This window comes from Octopus sinensis, linkage group LG3 (genome assembly GCF_006345805.1).
Source record: "Octopus sinensis linkage group LG3, ASM634580v1, whole genome shotgun sequence".
NCBI classification, from domain to species: Eukaryota; Metazoa; Mollusca; class Cephalopoda; order Octopoda; family Octopodidae; genus Octopus; species Octopus sinensis.
Genome location: NC_042999.1, coordinates 144,334,579 through 144,347,426, shown reverse-complemented (window position 1 = coordinate 144,347,426; position 12,848 = coordinate 144,334,579). Strand labels below are relative to the sequence as shown.

The 12,848-nt window shown below is 37.1% G+C and overlaps 1 protein-coding gene across 5 annotated transcripts in view; it reads left to right on the top strand.

Annotated features, from left to right (window-relative positions):
• The window catches only part of LOC115209693 (BMP-2-inducible protein kinase), a 157,668-nt gene that overhangs the window by 76,335 nt on the left and 68,485 nt on the right, over positions 1-12,848 (top strand). For all 5 annotated transcript variants that reach the window (XM_029778177.2, XM_036501452.1, XM_029778179.2 and 2 more), the window contains exons 8-9: positions 7,653-7,756; positions 10,988-11,070. In XM_029778177.2, the coding sequence (XP_029634037.1) occupies positions 7,653-7,756; positions 10,988-11,070 (187 nt within the window). The remainder of the gene's footprint in view (positions 1-7,652; positions 7,757-10,987; positions 11,071-12,848) is intronic.

The following is a 12,848-nucleotide window of genomic DNA, read 5'->3' as shown; positions in this document are numbered from 1 at the left end:
TGTCCCAAGAAGGATAGGTATGTATAAGTCGACTGGCTACATACCAGGTAGAGGCCACGGGTTATGGTCTCACTAGTCTTGCCGGGTCTTCTCACGCACAGCATACTTCCATAGGTCTCTGTCTCTAGTCATTTCCTCAGTGAGACCTAAAGTGCGAAGGTTGTGCTTCACCACCTCGTCCCAGGTTTTCCTGGGTCTACATCTTCCACAGGTTCTCTCAACTGCTAGGGTGTGGCACTTTTGCACACAACTATCTTCAGCCATTCTCGTCACATGACCATACCAGCGCAAACGTCTCTCTTGCACACCACAACTGATACTTCTTAGGTCCAACTTTTCTCTCAAGGTACTTACACTCTGTCGATTATGAACACTGACATTACACATCCATCGGAGCATACTGGCTTCATTTCTTGCGAGCTTACGCATATCCTCAGCAGTCACGGCCCATGTTTCACTACCATGTAGCATGGCTGTTCGTACACATGCATCATACAGTCTGCCTTTTACTCTGAGCGAGAGGCCTTTTGTCACCAGTAGGGGTAAGAGCTCTCTAAACTTTGCCCAGGCTATTCTTACTCTAGCAGTTACACTTTCAGCACACCCACCCCCGCTACTGACTTGGTCACCTAGGTAGCAGAAGCTATCAACTACTTCTAGTTTGTCTCCCTGGAACGTGGTAGAAGTTGGTCTCTGCACATTTCCAGTGTTTATTGCTCCTGAGCATCTGCCACAGACAAAAACTATTTTCCTAGTTAGCCTTCCTTTAACATTGCTGCACCTCTTATGTGTCCATAGCTTACACTTGGTGCACCTTATAGAGTTTCTACCTACACCTTTTTTACAGATCGAGCAGGGCCATCTACCTGAAGTCGTTTGTGATTGGTCTACCTTCCTGCTTATTAGGACTTTGGTTTTGGCTAGGTTGATTCTAAGGCCCTTCGATTCTAATCCTTGCTTCCACACCTGAAACTTCTCCTCCAGTTCTGATAGTGACTCAGCAATTAGAGCAAGGTCATCAGCATAGAGGAGCTTCCAGGGGCATCCTGTCTTGAATCCCTCCGTTATTGCCTGGAGGACTATGATAAATAGGAGGGAACTGAAGACTAAACCTTGGTGGACCCCAACCTTTACCCGGAATTCTTCACTGTACTCGTTGCCAACCCTCTTCTTATTAGCAGCGTCTCTGTACATGACTCGCACAGCTCTCACTAACCATTCATCTATCCCTAGTTTCCTCATTGACCACCAGATAAGGGATCGGGGGACCCTGTCGAAGGCTTTCTCCATGTCAACAAAAGCCAGGTACAGGGGCTTATCTTTGGCTAGGTATTTCTCCTGCAGCTGTCTTACCAGCAATATAGCATCAGTAGTACTTTTCCCTGGCACGAACCCAAACTGCATCTGATCTAAGCTAACTCTCTCTCTAATGAGTTGGGCTATAACCTTCTCCATAACCTTCATTACCTGATCCAGCAGCTTGATACCCCTGTAGTTATTTGTATCTAGGGCGTCACCTTTACCTTTGTAGCAGTTGACTAGTATGCTGCTACACCAGTCATTGGGTATGACTCCTTCGTGTATCACCTGGTTGACTATACGGGTGACTAGGTTATAGCCGACACTGCCAGATATTTTGAGCATCTCTGCAGTAATTCCTGATGGGCCTGGGGCTTTCTCTGTTTTCATGCTTGTAATTGCCTTAAATACTAAGGAACTGTCAACTCGGATTGCTGGTCCCTCCGTTGGGTCGACATTCGGCAGACTCTCTTTATCCCATTCATTTTCCTCATTCAGCAACCTTTCATAGTGGCGTCTCCAAACCTCTCTCTTTGCATCCTCATTTAGCGCAAGTGAACCGTCATCCTTGCGAACACATTTCTCTCCTACCACGTCACGATTCTCTCTCACACACTGTCTTGCACCACGAAATACCTCAAGTCTTTCATCCTCACGGCGCAGAACATTGGCAAATTTTTTCTTATCTGCTTCCCCTCTGGCTAAATACACCTGCCTCCTAGCTTCCCTTCTGGCAGTCTGATACACTTCCCTGCTACCACTGTTCTTCCAGTCCTTCCAAGCCTGTTTCTTTTGTCTAATAGCCCTGTCAACAATATTGTTCCACCACCATGTTATTTTGGGTCTTGAGGGGGACTTTGCACCAGCCACAGATCTGGTCAGTGGCTTTCAGCAGGTTGTCCCTCAGAAGCGTCCAGTTGTCTTCTACCCCATGTGTAGCTATACCCCTTTCTATTTTGTCAAAGGCTTCAAGTAACATGTCTCTAAATCTCTGTCCATTCGCAGGGTCTTTAAGCTTCCAGACCCTTCTTCTCCATGTTGGTCATCTTCTAGTCGTCCTCTTAGTCCTGATCCTAAAGTCACTAACTACCAGTCTATGTTGTGGGGTGCATTCTTCACCTGGGAAGGTTTTGGCATTTATAAGCAGCCATCTTTCCCTTTTTCTGGCAAGGATGTAGTCGATTTGGCTAGTATGCCGGCCCGATCAGTAAGTGACCAGGTGGCTTGTCGGTTTCCTGAAGTTAGTGTTGCAAACCATAAGACTATTCGCATCGCAGAACTCCAGCAGCCTGTTTCTCTCCTTGTTGCGGGAACCATAACTGTAGCCTCCATGTACACCATGGAAGCCCCCAGCATGTCGTCCAACATGCCCATTGAATCACCAGCCACAAAGAGAAGGTCCCTGTCGTTTGTCAATGAGGTGGTCTGCAGTAGGGTATCATAGAAACTGTCTTTCTGTCCATCGGGTAGCCCTGGCTGAGGGGCATAGGCCGATATAATGGTTGCTAATCTATGATGAAGCACTAATCTAATCTTAAGTATTCTGTCACATACTCTGATTACCTCAATTACTTTATCTACCCATTTCTCAGCGATAAGTATACCCACGCCTCCAACCCTGTCAGTATGTAGTAAACATAATTTTCTTTTTTATATATCACTGTTATCAAGTCTTTGGTAAATCATTTACTGTTTTATCACACGTTTTCTATTGAACATGGATACTTATTGACCTACAATAAGAAACTTACTGGACATCATGCTAAAAATTAGACAAGACTTACTGTAATATGGGAAGCAGACAATGGATAGACAAGTAGGAAGGTGAGACTCCTGCAACAGCCAATGTTGTATGTAAAAATAAACATATATGGTATAATGACTGTGATGTTAAGCTGCTACACTATGCTGATCACATAGTCATAATTTGCAATTTTACTAAAGCTATTGTATTAAATCCTATGCAAGATTCATCATGTTGATTCATTCAGACCTGCAGGTTAACACTTTTAGTTTTTTGAGTGGGTTAATTATGGAATGTGTTTTCAGCAGTAAATTGTTTACTTAAAATTTTCCTATTCATGAAAGCATAGAAAAAGAGATGTGAACCGGAAGGGAAAAATTTTCCTAAAACTCTAAGGTGTTATTGATAGCTAGTGCTTAGCTTTAATATTGGGCATATCATTAAGCATATGACAAAAAGTATCCCCTTGATAGGGCATCATTCTATCTTGGAAAACATTTCCACATGGTCTAATTGCTATTTCTAACAACTAGGTTAGTAGAGAATTAGGATTTCTGCTAAAATTGTTGAAAAGTTTGCTTTGTAAAAATTTTGTGGATTCAGTCACAGTGTTGTACCTTGGTAAAGTGTCTCCAGTGACAACCTCTGGTTGACCTGAGACTTCTAAATAGAATATGGTTGGCAGAAATTGTACAGCAGCTTGTTGAGTGTGTGTGTATGGATATTTATATAGATGAGAGAATGAAACTACTCACACCCAGGTGACCATTTAAGGATCAACAATTGTTGGTATTAATAAACCTGTCATCTCTCATGAACTCAACATAGATATAAGAATGATTAGTAAACAGTAATGGACAAAATTATCTCTAGTCCATTCGAGACAAATTCAGCTGCAAATTTTTGTAGCTAGGTATCAAGGACTTGAACACCTCCATTCTAAAGAACTTATTTATTGAAGCTGTCTACTATGCAATCAATTACAAATCAAAGACAGAGAAATAGAGATTATCTGAATGAATCAACATAATGTGGGGCAGGGTATTTGTGTTTCCTTGTTTTGATATTACATAGTTGCAATCTGCAATCTGTAGCTACTGTCACTCTCTTCCATTTCTTCCTCTTCTAACATCCTCTTACTCTAATCATTATTTCTCCTGCAATATTCTCACTTCTTTCATCCACTCACCTGATTTTATGTCACTCTTTAATTCACCTGCTTCGTTTTGCTACCTTAAATGAATAAACATACTGAGTAGCAAAGACTCTTTAGTCTTACAGGGCACAAAGAAACCATTCCAGTACTGATACTCTGATAAAATGCACTCAGTGTACACTCTCAAGTGGTTAGTGAAGAATGGTGACAATGTAGAGTTGAGAGGACTCTAGTATGTCTGAGGACTGACACTCTATAGTGTTGGCTCTGTGATAAAATATACCCAGTACAGTTGTAAAATGGTTGGTGTTAGGAAGGGCATTCAACAGTAGAAGTTATGTTAAAAATGGGACATATAAGCAAGCTGTAGTGCTCCAGACTGTGACAATCCATGCAATTTTGCTAGTATGGAATACAAATGTAACATGATGATGATGATGATGGTGGGGTGTGTGTGTGTGTGTGACTTTCATCAATGTAAAAGATGTACACATTGTTGTGAAAACATATAAAGTGAAGATTTTGAAAAAAATAACTTAGAGTATTGGTTCTAGCTGAGTTGTACAGACACTCTCTTGTTATCCTACTCCTCCAATTGTAATTGTTGTAAAACAGTGACACATCCATTGAAAACCTATAAACAATGATGGTAATATTCATTAAATGTAATGTAAAATATGCAGAGGAAGATGTAATATGAATTTGAACTCAAGCTATTTGAGTTTCAGCAGATTCATATCAGTAATGTTATGAATGAAAGAAGGAATACTTGGATCAGAACTCGCGTACATTAAATAATTAACCATTAATAAGTCAGTTATATAATTATTATTCTGTGTGCAGGAAGTGAATTAGTTTAGTTGTTTATTTGATGGCTTGTGATTTTTAATGTCTAGTTACATTTTTTTCCCATACTACTAATGGGAGGGATTGTTATTTATATCAGTTGGAACGAATAATTTTATGACTGAATGCTCTTCCTATTAATAACCACTCAGCCATGTGTTAGTCAGACTACTTGTTAATCTTGTCAAAATAATACCATCATGTTCTGTCTATGACAGAGTTTATCAGGTGCATATGTATGAATGAGAGAACATGTGACTCAGCTATACTGTAGATAGGAAATTCAAAATTACAATTGTCCAGTTCCTGATCATGTGCTTTCATTAACTTTTGTTCTTAACAAAAAACAAATTTTCATTGCAAGTTTATCTAATAAAGAAAATGAATTATGTCATATGTTGTGTGATGTATAATTAAGTTCACCTCATGTTTTAAATTCCCTAACTTGCATTTCTGAATGTAATAACTTGCTGCAGAAAAAAGGTCACCTGTTCTTTTTGTTAAGCTGTTGATCATTCTGCTGCAGTGTTTGCATCCTGCACTCAACTGCAGTATCTGTGGTCTAGTTGTTGTCTGATTAATAAACAAGGTAGTTGGATAATGAGTAAATCTACTATATATAGATTGTTGATACCACAGTACTCAGTATACATATAATAGAGCTAAATATTTATGAAAATATAGTGCTTTACGGGTTATAATTTGTACATGCAAATTTATATTACACAACAGGCTCACCAGATGGGAAAAAGCCTGAAGAAAATAGTTTACAGTACTGTTTATGGAAATGATTTGAAATGATGATAGTTACTTCCAGTTAAGCAGGACTAGGTCAGATCATAAGGGACATAACTCAATGTATGTTTGAAGGTAATGTCTGTGTTAAGAAAATATATAAAAAGAAAAGATATATCTGCTGCAAAAATACATAACCATATAACTTTGTGGGTTAACACATATCTATTTACCAAGAACGCTTATGCACTCATATAATTGTTTGTCGTTAACACCTCTACTATAAAATCAATTGTAATTTCTTTGCTATCTAAGTGAGGTTTCTTTCACCTTAATAGTTTTTACTTTTGCCTTAATATGTCATACTTCATTTTAACTTTTTCCTTCTTTACTTTTTCTTAAATACATTGTTACATTAATTAGACACAGGCAAATATTTTCAAACATATATCTCCAGTTCATAACTTTGTTTAGTCCAAGGGAAATATATTGTAGTATAAAATATTCATAAAAACTAGTAATGTCTTGAGTCTCTTACCATAAACTGTTTGAGACATTTAAATCAAATGGTCAGTACTCAATTAGAGTAGTGCCACTCAATAAACAGTGGTGTGAGAGATTACTCTCCACAGGTTTTGTTTTTGCATCTGGCGAATATTATGGTATCCATTTTGTATGCAGTTATGAAGTATTACCAATAAGGTACTACCTATTAATATATTATACTGGAAGCTTGAAAGTGAGAAGTAAGCAGCCCTTGGTGATTTTTATAAAAGACTGAACTTAGTTGTAGACAAATATAGTTTGAATGTAACATTTATTACAACAAAAACATTTATTACTCAATGTGGCTGCCCTTTTGGGAAATTACTGCCTCTACATAAGGACGAAATTTTTTTTGCAACAACCTCAACCTCTGATTTTTTGATTTTGTGTGTCACACACACGGTGCAGTCTTCAAACTGTTGACATTCGAGTGTGGTAAAGCATTGGTCCTTGCTTGAAATATGCCTCATAAGATATAATCAAAAATGTTGAGATCTAGGCTATTACTGAACCAGATGTTGGCTCTCACAAAAAATGGCACCTTCTCACCAAGGAAGGCCCGTGTTGCTTTTGACCCATGCCAATCACTCGAGAATTTCTGCGATCGATTCACCTCAGTGTCTTCTTTGAACTTCTTGTCCACAAACATGAGAATTTTTTCTGCATCTTGATGATTGATGAATGACAGAAGCTTTGGGCATCTCTCAGTTCTGATTGCTTTAGCCTTGGCTGTTAGGTGACAACATTGCTGAACATAGCTAGTCATGCCAAAGTTCCTGTTTGCAGTTCTGGACACTGTAGAAAGGGACACATTGCATTTTTTTGCAAGAGTTGTCATGGATGTGGATGGGTTGGCTTCACTCAAGCATTTGCAGCCAGCAAGAAACTTTGGATTGCTTTTGGAATCACTTCGAGTCATGTTCTTTTCTATCAATCTTTCCTTCTTCTTTAAATTGTTTATACACACAATAAACTGTTGCTTTTGGAAGTTCTGTCAACTTAACAATTTTGTGGGCAGTGTGCTCTGTGCACACCAAAACAACAATGATGGAACGATTCTGTTGTTCCATAACTTTCGGTTGTTGAATCATTCGCTATTTATGTGAAAAATAAAAAGGAGGGTTAGATTTTCAAGCAAGCAAGGTTTTGTCAAAAAATGAAATGTTAAACCCACTAAGTCAACTGCTTAAAATTGGTCTGAATTTATCTGCAAGTCCCTGTACAAAAGTGCATCAGTACAATATTTTCATGTTATTTAACCATTAATTTACTTTATTTATGTCTTGTTAGTAATTTATCATACTTATGCTTTATTTTCTCTTGTAGCCTTTATGCTAGAAGTTGACCCAGAGAAGAGACCTGACATTTATCAAGTTTCTTATGTTGCGTTTTTGTTCAGAGGAAAACAATGCCCGGTACCTAATATGAATGTAAGTTGATGCTAACACTACTATTATTGTTTGCTTCTTGTTGTTTAACCCTTTGTCAACTCTGATCAAGCAAGCTAATAATCAAATGTATTCCAGTTGTGACCATCCCATCTTTATAGTCAAGAATTACATTGTACAATGCCTACTTTATTTAAGATAGAATGAATGTAATTTGAGTGAGATTTGAATGTTATTTTTAGCAGATTATTTCTTTCATTTGTCATGTTTTTTCTGTTTTCCTTTCTTGTCTATACAATGTTCCTCAATATTTTCAATCATTTCGTGGATTTAACTAAATTTCTCCAAGTGTTTATTACTTTAACTCTAGTTTTCACTTTTTTGCTTTTCTCCAGCCATGTCTTGTTTAGCCTCTCTCAGTTGCAGATATTTTCTATTGTTAACCATTTTATAGCCCTGTAATGGTTACAGTAAGTTAATGGTGGAAAGTAATGACAAGAAGATGTAGAAATAATAATAATAATGAAATTATTGTATACAGTGCTCAGGTGCACCACAACTTGTTAAAAGTGTGTATAAAGCATATGCAGTAATGTACAAATGTCTGGAAAGTGAACAGTGTATGAGTCAGATACATGCTTGCGTGTGTATGGAGGAGAGAAAATCAGGTGTAGTGTTGGCAAATCTCAGGAAGCATGGAAGTTTTGAAGGATGCAATGCTCCGACAACTAACAATTGATGCTGGCAGTTTGTTCCATACTTCAGCAACTCTTAGTGTGAAAAAATGTTTCCGAAAGTGATGGGAGCTGTGCTGTTTTCTGACTTTGTAAACATGTCCACGGGTGTTAGACAGATGGAGTTTGAAAAGGTACTTAGATTATTGTTTGTAAGATGGTTAATAATTTTATGGGTGTCTGCAAAGTCAGCGGTCAGATGTTGGAGTTTCAATGTATCCATGCCCAGGGAAGTTAGGCATTCATAATATGGCAAATGCCTGATGGAGGGTATTCACTTGGTTGCACGTTGCTAAACGGTTTCCAGACGATTAATATCCTGGGCAAGATAGGGGTTTGAGACTTATTCTATCCCTTAAAATTCTTTTGGATCATGTGGTATGATTTTCCTAGACCTAGATGATAAGTTGTTGGTCTTAGTTTTTGTCTCCTTTTTACTCAGTTTAATCCATATGGTTTTTTTTTGTGTTTCATCCTTGTCTGACCTCAATCTTTGGGCATTTGTGATTAATAAATAATTATTTTTATTATTGTTAGTATTATGGTTATTATTAAGGTGGTGGAATAGCAGAAAGATTTCTTTGCAAAAGGATATTATAGGTCCTTTTGTTTTTCATTTTATTTTCAACACTCATTCTTCCATGCTTGCATGGGTCAAGCAGAATTTGTTTAGGCATAATTTGTATGGTTGCATGCCTTTCCTGTTGTCAATCATTGCCTTTTTTTTAATCAAGGTAATATTTCCCTATAGCTGAACGCGTTTTCACAGAAGATTGGAAAACAATGGCACTACCAGTATGACAGTGATGCTTGTTTACAAGTATCACATGAAATCAAGACCAGGAGATACACACATATACATATATACACAACAAGCTTCTTTTAATTTCTATCTATCAAATCCACTCCTAAAGCCTTGGTTGGCCTATGGCCTAAGATGCCATGCAATGGGATTGAATTTGAAATCATGTGCTTTGGAAATGGACTTAACTATGCAGTCATGCCTGTGTCTATATAGCCAAGCCTATGCCTAGATTTCGTACTATTAATATTATAAATACAGATAAGTATAGGGTGGTGAGCTGGTAGAATTGTTAGCATGCTGAGCAAAATGCTTAACACCATTAAGTCCATCTTCATGTTCTGAGTTCAAATTCCTCTGAGGTTGACTTTGCTTTCCAACTCTTTCAGGATTGATAAAGTAAGTACCAGTTGAACACTGGGCTCAATTTAATCAACTTACCACCCTCCCCTCAAATTACTGGCCTTGAGCCAAAATTTGAAACCAATATTATATGAGGAGAAGTTAAAAATTATCTACACTTTTGCCATAACATATCTTTGTTATTATCACATTGCCTTCTGTGCATGCTTCTATTATGGTAACGTGATCGAAGTTTGAGCCTGATCATGCCATTTTTCTTTCTGGCTTTACAATATAAGCAATGCCACTCCACTGGCAATGTGCACAAAAGAAGAACAAAGAGCAGTTGTTGGAAAGTGTGTCAGGTGCTGAAATTCATTGGAAGCTTTTAGCACAATACAGAGACAGTGCACTACCATGTAGAAGTGTGTTAGAGTGGATCAAGAAGTTTAAAAGCAGCCGGACAATCATGATGCATGAAAAGGAAGCAAGGTGCCTGTCAACCTCTACTACTGATGAGAAGATTCAGCAAGCTTGAGAGATGGTAATGGAGAACCGATTCACCATTATCATCTCTTGGATAATTTTGCTGCATATTGCTAGTGGAGTGGCCTTGATTACACTGTAAAGCCAGAAAGAAAAACGGAGTGATCAAGCTAAAACTTTGATCATGTAACCATAATTGTGTCAGCTATAAGCAAACATGTGCAGAAGGCAGCGTGACAATAATAAAGATATGTTGTGGTGAAAGTGCAGATAATTTTTGACTTCCCCTCAGATAGGTATCAAAAAGAGTTCTTAGCAAGATGAGGATATGGATCTGATTCCTGGTGAAAGCAAGTTCACTTAATTGACAATACTAGAGTGTTATGGCTTAATATTACCTAACCTTGAAATTTGAGGCTTTTAATGTTCAGTGTCTAGAAATTCTTTCTGTTGTACCTTACCTAAAATACTGTAACTTACCTAGCTGTGCTCAGCTCTAGATATTTTATTATAAGAGAGAAATTCTCCTTACACCAAAGCACAGTGTGAAAAATATGGTCCACAATACCAATGTGCAAAATTTATGTAGCCTTATAACTATATAAAACATTCTACTTAGCTTGCAGACTTACTCTTTTGAGAACTAAGTACCATTTATTTAAAGCTAAAAACTGTTTTTCTCTCAAGGTTAAATGTAAGTTATATAAGGATGACAAACCTTACACTGGGCTTTCATTTAGCTTTACCTGTTTATTGAGAACTTAGTTTGCCTTGCCAATTTCATTCTATATCAAGACTGTGTATTATAAAGTGAAGATGAATTCAAGTGTTACACATCTTTAACTTTATGTAGTTTTCTGATTGTAAAAAAGCATTTTATTTTGATTACTTATTCACTTTCCTTTGTAGAGTTTACCAATTCCTGATGTAACCAAATTACCATGTCCAATGACAGAACAGGAATTTAAACAAGTCAAAACAACCTTATACAAGTAAGTCACTCATTTATTATGCTACTATGTATATAAACACCTGTGCCAGTACCATGTAAAGCACACCTGTACTAGTGCCACATAAAAAGCACTCAGCACACTGTGAAGTGATTGGTGTTAAGAAGGGCATTCATCTATAGAAACCAAGCCAAAACAGACAACTGGAACCTGGTGCAACTCTCCAGCTTGCCAGTTCTAGCCAAGCTGTCTAACCCATGCCAGCATGGAAAGCAGACATTGAATGATGATGGTGATGATATATACATACATAACATGGCTTATTTGCTGGCATAGCTTTGTGGTTGAGCAGTTCACTTTATGACTATGTGGTTTTGAGTTCAGTTTCTTTAACTCTAACCACAGACCAACCAAGTGTTGTTATTGAATTGGATAGGCAGAAACTATAAAGAGAGATACATTGTGTGTGTCTCCCTGCGTAAGTGTATGATAGGAAACAAACATCACCATCATGCAAGTGTTACTCTTTGCAGTCTTTTATGAAAATATGTTTGGACTGGGGGGAAAATATTACCTTGTTTGGAAACAAGTGAAAGTTGATTCATGGTTTAATCTGATTATTTCTGAATGAATACATAATAGTGTATTGCATTTGAACTAGGAATCATTATTTCTTAAAGGAGATGACACCCTCATCTAGAAGATTACTGATCCCATTTCTCCATGAGTTGATGCTCGGGTGTAACTAATACTGCTCTCTTACAATACTCACTTCCATGTTTAGTAATTAAACCACTATCAATTTTGAAATCCCACTTTTATTCTTTTCTCCAAATTTTTACCCATCAGTTTTCATAGTGTCATTTGTTCTGATTCTACATCTTTGATGTTAGATCAAGCTAAAGATTTGATTGTGAAATTTGTGAAATCTTTTTCATGTTATTCTGATATTGAAAGTACTTATTTTTTGGTTATGCATTCAGGTCATTTTTAAGGAATCCAAGTATAACTTTCTTACAGCCTTTATTCTTTGATTTATTTTATTGCTACTACTATGGGCACATCTCTTCTGATGTAGTTAATACTCTTCCCATCTAACATACTATCTCATCTGTTGCACTTTTACTGTGGATCATCTCTCCAACCCCTTCACTATTTCTTTTAATTCTTCTTCCCCAGACCATTAAGTATCTATAATTCCCCCTCTCTCTACATTATTCTGTAGACATTGACTTACACATCTTGGAAGTGACATGAACTGTATCAATATCACCTGTCTTGAAGGACCTGACAAGATCATAAGGACTAAAATAGGGACTCTTTCACGACAAAAAAGAAAATGTAAAAATTATTGATTCAGCAAATAATTTTTTTTAATATTTTCTTTTTAATGATGAGTAGATCAAGGTTGAAAGTAAATCTTTCTTTAGATTTCTTTAAATATAGCACAATGCAGATAGACATGGCAAACTTGAAGTGAAAAACAAAAACAAAGAATCATGGAATTATTTAACCTTTTAACATTTAAACCAGCCATATCTGACCCAAATATTCTACCTGTTTACGCTCAAACCAGCCAGATCTGGTTTCTCACATCTACCCTGCAGTGTCATTCTAAAAATATACAATTATATCATCAAAATTTCGGAGATAATGCATGATTAATTCAAAACAATGCGAAAAAATAAGCATTACATTTGACAAGGATTAAAAATAAAATTATCAGAATTGGTGAACAGTAGTGTTATTGACTACAGGCTTCAAATGGGTTATTCACTGGTTCATGACATTTCTGTGGTTGGTAGTAACAAAGGATTATC